Source organism: Notothenia coriiceps, unplaced genomic scaffold (genome assembly GCF_000735185.1).
Source record: "Notothenia coriiceps isolate Sejong01 unplaced genomic scaffold, NC01 NC01_scaffold00024668, whole genome shotgun sequence".
Classification (NCBI taxonomy): Eukaryota; Metazoa; Chordata; class Actinopteri; order Perciformes; family Nototheniidae; genus Notothenia; species Notothenia coriiceps.
In genome coordinates this window covers 2,804,771-2,812,295 of record NW_011357369.1, presented here as the reverse complement: position 1 = coordinate 2,812,295, position 7,525 = coordinate 2,804,771, and the positions used below count along the sequence as shown (strand labels likewise).

The 7,525-nt window shown below is 38.1% G+C and overlaps 2 protein-coding genes across 2 annotated transcripts in view; one reads left to right on the top strand and one right to left on the bottom strand.

The window, feature by feature from the left end:
- The window catches only part of matk (megakaryocyte-associated tyrosine kinase), a 634,871-nt gene that overhangs the window by 60,788 nt on the left and 566,558 nt on the right, over positions 1-7,525 (bottom strand). The window lies entirely within an intron of this gene.
- Positions 1-7,525, top strand: part of clasp1a (cytoplasmic linker associated protein 1a) — a 60,917-nt gene that overhangs the window by 3,877 nt on the left and 49,515 nt on the right. The window contains exons 2-6 of the mRNA XM_010783044.1: positions 2,442-2,520; positions 3,817-3,920; positions 4,459-4,550; positions 4,867-4,942; positions 5,107-5,204. Coding sequence (XP_010781346.1) covers positions 2,442-2,520; positions 3,817-3,920; positions 4,459-4,550; positions 4,867-4,942; positions 5,107-5,204 — 449 coding nt within the window. The remainder of the gene's footprint in view (positions 1-2,441; positions 2,521-3,816; positions 3,921-4,458; positions 4,551-4,866; positions 4,943-5,106; positions 5,205-7,525) is intronic.

The following is a 7,525-nucleotide window of genomic DNA, read 5'->3' as shown; positions in this document are numbered from 1 at the left end:
CCCCGTTGATAATTCTCGATCATTGGCACGCTGATCAATTTTTTTTTTTTAAATGGCACTTCATATCAAAAAGGTTGCCGACCCCTGCTCTACACAAACAACTACCATCAGGAGATCCAGCTGTTAAACCCATAAGCCTGTATTCACAAAGAGTTTTCCCTAGTGACAAGGTTTTCAGACAAATCTTAGAATACATTTAGACAAATCTTAGAATTCTGATATTATCAAATAGTGAATAGGGTTAGTATAGTAAACACTATCTCCTAGTAAATCTAAAAGTCATTTAAACCCTCAAGAGAGTGCCTAATGTGACAAACATGTAGGAGTTTATTAAGCAGATGAAGAAATGGCAAATCTGAATCAGAATCAGTTTTGTTACCAAGTAGGTTTACACATGTATGGAAATTGCCTTGGCATAAAGGGTGCAAAAGACAAAGAGGTCATAGAAATATTCGCCAAACGCTGAATGACAGCATCAGTTCAGAAAACGTCATGCAGGTAGGTAATTTTAAGGTTTGTGAATTCATTAGAAATCTCTCACACAGCACAGCCAGCTAAAATGCCAGAAAAGAAAAAGATCATAATAAAGATATTCGGGAGCTGGTCAAATGTAACAGTGTTGCTGGTTTACAGATGACAACCATCGCTGCTGATCAGCACGGCAGAATTCACAGAAAACAGATAAAAGGAGTCATTTCCCCCCGTTAAATAGATTCAGTACTGCATTTATCAGCATGACGACAACAACGTAACCCAATAAATATAGCTACCAGCAAGAGAATTAGGCTACTGCGCAAGTAGGGCTATGTTTTCAACACATTGCAATTACACTGTCTTAGCAGTGGATGTTTATTTGAGATGGCAGATATTACTGTCCGTTGTATGCACATTATCACTTATTTTAACGATTGTCCCATAACACCATCACCTCGCAGCAGGGTCTCCTCCTTACTGAGGGAATATTTGTTAGACTGACTTTGACATTCTGTGTGTGTTTCAGAATGTTTGTGAACACACCGAAGTTTTTAGATTACACAAATCATCAGCTTGATCCGGGAGGGGATGAGTCAGCTGAGACTGCCAAGGCACACNGTTGTATTTATTGTTATATCAGACAAAAACTACAGTTTTTTTTGCATTTATTAGGCTATTTATTACATTATATAAAACTGTTAACCTCTAATAAGAAACAAAGAACTCCTATAAGGAGATGTTTCTTATTAGAGGTTAACAGTTTTATATAATGTAATAAATAGCCTAATAAATGCAAAAAAAACTGTAGTTTTTGTCTGATATAACAATAAATACAACTTTATTAGCTATCAAGCTATGAAATATGTTTTGCGGCTCCAGACAAAAAAAATGTTTTGGAAAAAGGAGCAAAATGGCTCTTTTGGTCAAAAAGGTTGCAGACCCCTGTTCTAGTGGGACATTTGGAAAAGCAGGAAAATACAGGATGTACTAGCTTGAAATGCAAATGACTCAATGGTCTCAAGAGAAGAGAGGCTTGGCTCAGAGTAGAATAACATTCTGTGACGAGGAATGACACGGCTCTCCTGGAATGCTGTAAATATGCTATTTTGACACCTGAGGTGGAAAATGAATTAGTCACACAGCATAAAACTTGCTCAATGATTTGTTTGATTTTGTATTCTAAAAATGTTCAAACAGAGGTACAAATTAGGCAGACCAAACATTTCCAGATGAAGGGGAAGTCGCATTTCACAGTATTACTAATATTTGGTCAGAAAATGTCTCTTGAAGTATATAAGTTCCACTGGAAATAAGATCTACAGCACCAGAGTTGAATGGATTGCTTTGTGTCACTGTTTCTCTTGGTCAGTTCACTTTAATCACACTAGGTGGCAGCAGAGCTGCACTTCAAATTCTCCCCGTTTCAGATTTGTCTTTACAATATTAGGTTTTCCAAAAATTGCACCATGTTCTGGACCAAAGCCCAGGTGATGCTTATGTGCTGATCTGGTGTTTGCAGGGCAACTCTCACTATCCGTTCATTGAGAAGCTCACTCACCCCCAGACAAGGTTGGATACTGGCATGTGGCGCAGGGCATTTTGATCAATGTTTGGTCACGTGATGTACAGTCATGGTGCAGGGCTCAACGTGTCTTTTATTTACTTATTGTGTCCCAAATGTATCAACATGAGATGTTGTGAAGGTTGCAGGAGGCTAGTGTCATCCATAATGAAGCAGGAGCTCAGAAGCATCCAAAGGTTCTGTTACCCACAATCCTTTGCAACAGAGCATATTCAAAACAGCCTTCAACACAAGATATCCATGGCTGTAGCAAATGGTTATTGCATGAATGTGTGATTCAGAACAACACAAAGGGAATTCAAGAGATACATGTGGTTTATTTTTGATCAAATGTAATTTAAATAGCATTTAGATGTATACATGTGTTCTATTGTGTCTCCACCAGGTGGCTCTGCTCGGCTTGGACCTCTTATCTGCCTTAGTGACGAGGTTACAGGAGAGATTTAGGTCCCACGTGGGAACAGGTAAGATTCAATATATTATATCTTGTAATTAATTATCATTACACAAAATCATATTTGTGTTAATGTATATTAAAGGCTCTTACTTCAAATGTTTACAGAGGAACTTTTAGAACCTCCTACAGATACGGCCGTTGAATCAAAGAAATCGAAATAAAGAGAAATATGTAGTTTAAATGTCAAGTTAAATTTGAATGTTGCGTTTTCTTGCAATTTTACAATTTCTAGAGCTTTTGTGAAATCTCACCGGTCTCTCTTTTAAACTAAACAATTATTTAACAATATAAGTTAACATTTCCGGTAAACTAGAGATTCAGTTATCAATGATCAGTGCACCTTCGAGCGTCTTAGTTCAAATTTGAATGCAGGCATAATGGCTTTGGACAGCTCTCTTCTACCACGGTGACAGCTGCCCACTGTCCGCCCCTCCTCTTTTTTTATGGAGGACGGAAAATGAATAAATGTGTAAATAAATATATCAAGAAATACAGGAATAAATAAATAAATAGGGAAATAAATACAGGAATAAATAAATAAATACGGAAATAAATACAGGAATAAATAAATGAGGAAATAAATACACAAATAAATAAATGTGGAAGTAAATACTTGAATATATATATAAATAAATAAAAGTCGAAAATAAAACAGAACACACGTTATTATATATCTTTAATATATTTCTACATTTACGGTCACTTACATTGATTTATTTATGTATTTCTGTGTCCGTATGCTAATGAGGTGGGCGGTCCTAACCTCAGTCTGAAGCATGATTGGCTACAGGAGTGTGATCATTCTATGATGACATGTATTTATTTCCATATTTATTTATTATTTTATTTATTTATTTGTGTATTTATTTCCACATTTATTTACTTCTGTATTTATTTCCTCATTTATTTATTCCTGTATTTACTTATTTATTTCCGTATTTATTTATTTATTTCTGTAGTTCTTCATACATTTATTTTTTTATACTTATGTCATGTTCTGTCCTCCATACTTTTTTGCCCTTAGTTCAAATAAGAACAAATGACTCTACAATTCAAACTCCTCCTTCTATGATGACTGTTTTGAGGGGATGCCTGAAAGATTGATTGGCCATAGGATCATTTTCAATCATTTTGCTTTTTTGTTTATGTTTGAAATGTGTTGTTTTTTAACAAAATGGTTGTACATAGAATGCTTTGTTGGCATAAAGCCATTTCAATACCTCTCAAAAGTATACCCATACATATGTTTGTAATTCGTGGTCTGATGTGATTCTTCTTGGTTTCCTCCTGCTCTTTCCCTCAGTTCTTCCCAGCCTTATCGATCGATTGGGAGATTCTAAAGACCAAGTGCGAGAACAGGACCAAACAGTGCTGCTAAAGATCATGGAGCAAGCTGCCAGCCCACAGGTACCAACACACACTCACACACAGCCTGAATTCATTCCAATGACAAGTTGATTTGCAATATATATATATATATATATATATATATATATATATTGCTGCTGCTTCCTGTTTCAGCCGACCTTAGTGCTTGTACGATGTGATGAAATTGACCACTGAGCTGTTGTATTGAATCTATTCCTCAAACCTCTGATATTATAACCCAACACAACTCTCACTGTTGCCCTACCTGAAACCCTTCACATTGACTTGCTCTGAGGTGCCTCGAGGACAAAAACTGCCCAACAAAATGTTTGCAATCAGTTTTTGTCCTGAATGATTATTATATCATTTTTAAGGGAGCTGAGGTTTTACTTCCAATTTCTGAGAAAAACGTGTCAAAATGGATGCCATATTAAAAAAAACAACAACGCATAGATTATATCTTTATATATTATATATTTGAATAGCCATTCATGGCGGACTGGTCCATTTCCTTTACTGTTTGTATTCTCAATGATCCATTGACTGATAATCCATTGTGTTGTGTGTGTTGTTATAGTATGTGTGGGACCGAATGCTGGGAGGCTTCAAACACAAGAACAACAGGACCAGAGAAGGAGTGTGCCTTTGTCTCATCGCCACACTGAGCATGTGAGTCTCACGTTTCTTATTGCACGTGCACTGTCCGTGTAGATGAGACCTAGTTTCATCGTTTTGTCATGTGGATGATACACATCTTTCCATTCTTGCAAATTAGAATGGATACATGCAGTTTATGAAATACAATATCTTTAGCTAGGCAGACATCTTAGTTCAAAACTGCCTTTTTTTAAATGACATGTTATTTTCAAAAAATAAATGACTGATGTTGTTCAGCTTGACTTCCTTTCACTACCCTGTCCTGTAGGTGCTGTATATCTCCTTGTATCTGTTCATTGGGCTGATTGATATACTTATTTTCTTCCAGACATGGAGCTCAAGGCCTGACCCTGAGTAAAATTGTTCCCCACATATGTAACCTGTTGGGGGACCCCACAAGTCAGGTATGCACAGTCATGCTTTTCTTCCATCTGCTTTGCCACCTTAGTCAAATTGTATATTTGTATATTGTACATGCATAATGTGCATATAGTCTATGGTAAGAACAAAGACCCAGGTGCAAATCAAAGAAACAGCTGGTAACGATTTCACATGTTGTGGGTTTCAGGTGCGTGACGGAGCGATGAGCTGCTTGGTGGAGATCTACAGACATGTGGGGGAGAGGGTGAGGATGGATCTCAGCAAAAAGGGCCTGCCACAGTCACGGTACGACCACAGAACGCTGACCCTCCCTCCTCTTCTTCTTCTTTTCTGCTTGGCCTCCTACCATACTCACTTATTCTTCCAAATACACATAAAGGCTCTGTGGGACACAAAGGTAGCAGGCTCCAGACCTGTAGCACCCCCACTAGTGGCAGAATTAGGCATTGCAGCATTGCAGTGATACTGATACGTGGGAAGATTTACACTACGTCTTTATTGTATTAGGTTCATCCATCTTTCACAAATGCAGTCTCTTACAAATTATATATATAAGAACATTTAAAAAACAACCTTTTGTACGCTTACATCCTAAATGGATGATTTGGATGTTTAATGTGCGGTTGTATTAGTTACCTATCCAGAGTCAGTGTATTACAGTAGATGCAGCAGTAGGAACAGACAGGAGTACCAGCAGGAAGCTAGGTTATGTACTGCTGTGGACGGGGCAGCAACAAAACGTATTGTGGTCACCCAAAAAAATCAATGTCAGTTTAAGTGTTGTGCTATATTGAGAATATTCTCATCACTTTGCGTTCCTGTCAGACAGCCCTATTTCACAGAGAACCGAAGCCTATATCTTTGCTACTGTATCTTCGGAGCCATCAGACTCCACAAAAAAACCCGACATTTGAACCTCTCACCGTCTACCACTGCCTCTATCTGTTAGTCTGTTTGTGTTATTGTGGGAATGTGGTTACCTCCAAAGTGTGTTTTTATCAATGGAGTGAGTCTGGTGGTTTCTGAGAGCAGAGACATCTAGCGGTGTCAGTTCCCTGTCAGAGATGCTGTCTGACAGCATAGTCAAGTTGTGAACATCTTGTAAGTATAGTGTGCACTAAGACTGAAATCAATTTTTCAAAATGTCTAAAATGGATTTGATGCTGACCTAATTTCACATCAGTACTTACCTTCCGGCTGGTTCCCTGTCTGCTTCCTTAAACTCCCCTTAACTGTGCTTTATCACAGATTGTATTAAATACGTTATTATTGCAGAGTTTCTTCAAAATGGCAAATTGTTTTATTTCCGGTCAGCTTTTGATCACTTTATCTGAAATCTCTGGCTTTGTCAACCTTTCATTTGGGCAGTAAACTATAAGTTCCCAATGGGCGCCAGCATTTGGAAAGGGGGGGCTGCATTTAGTGTTGCAGATATTAGAGAAGTTCTGTCTGTTGCTTATAGAGAACATATCAAAACGACACACTATTCAATCATTTTCTTAGCACACATGTATTTGTACGTGATATTTAAAGAAACAAAAAGTGCCCCATGTGCAGCTCCATAGTCTAAGTTCATAAAATAATGACTGAGGTGAAGTTATTTTTGTTTCACCTTCCATATCATCCAGGTGATTTCACACAACCTTGGATTGGGATTCTCTAGATTCCTATCTCTAACTACCCTAGCTAACCTTGTTAAATGCCTTGTGTTTGATATATTTGAAACCTACCCTTGGCATAACACTCCAGCCACTGAATCTGACTTACAGTCCTCCTTCTCTTAAAGGGGACCTAGCATGCAAAATGCACTTTTTTATGTCTTGTATACATAAATATGTGTCCCGGGTGTGTCGGGGAACCCACGCAGCGTCAGAAATAAAACCCTCTTTCTTTTTCTCCGTACCCAAATCTCTAAAAACGGGGCTACAATGGAGCTGATCCAGATTTGCATCCGATATGACGTCATATCAGAAATGTGGACCCACGGCCCTATCAGAAACGTTGCTATCAGAAACAATGCCTGACTGTTTTGGATGTAATATGGTCGGTGTTTACATTAGCATTGCTAACACTCAGAGCTAACCTGTACTGGAGAGCATGTGTGTGAAGAAGCAGGAAATAAAAAGGAACCCACCTTGTGGCAAGAGAGAAAGCCTTTGAGCTCCAAACTGTTTCAGAAATAATCCTTGATAATCCATGATATGGCATTTCATCACTGCAGCATTTAATTTAGACAGTAGCTGCCGGGTCCCGCATGAGCTCAGACCCCTCCAAAATCAGCACTTTTGTAATAGGAAGGGAAATAGAGGGATATGAGGCATGGCTAGAATGGGTGATCTGTTTGGTATTTTGAGCAAAACACTTCATAGACATGTTTTTTTATATATTTGTATATATCTGGGACCTATGCTATTGCCTACAAATAGCATGATAGGTGACCTTTAAGCATGCCAGAATTTCACAGGTCAGGTTTGGATTTTTTAAAATCATATTAAGAGACTGTTATTTTATTATCGTATTATTTCTGTTATCTCATTGTCTTCCTCGTCCTCTTTTTTCCAACACCGGACGACATGCATTCCACCAGCAACCCCCCCCCCCCCCCC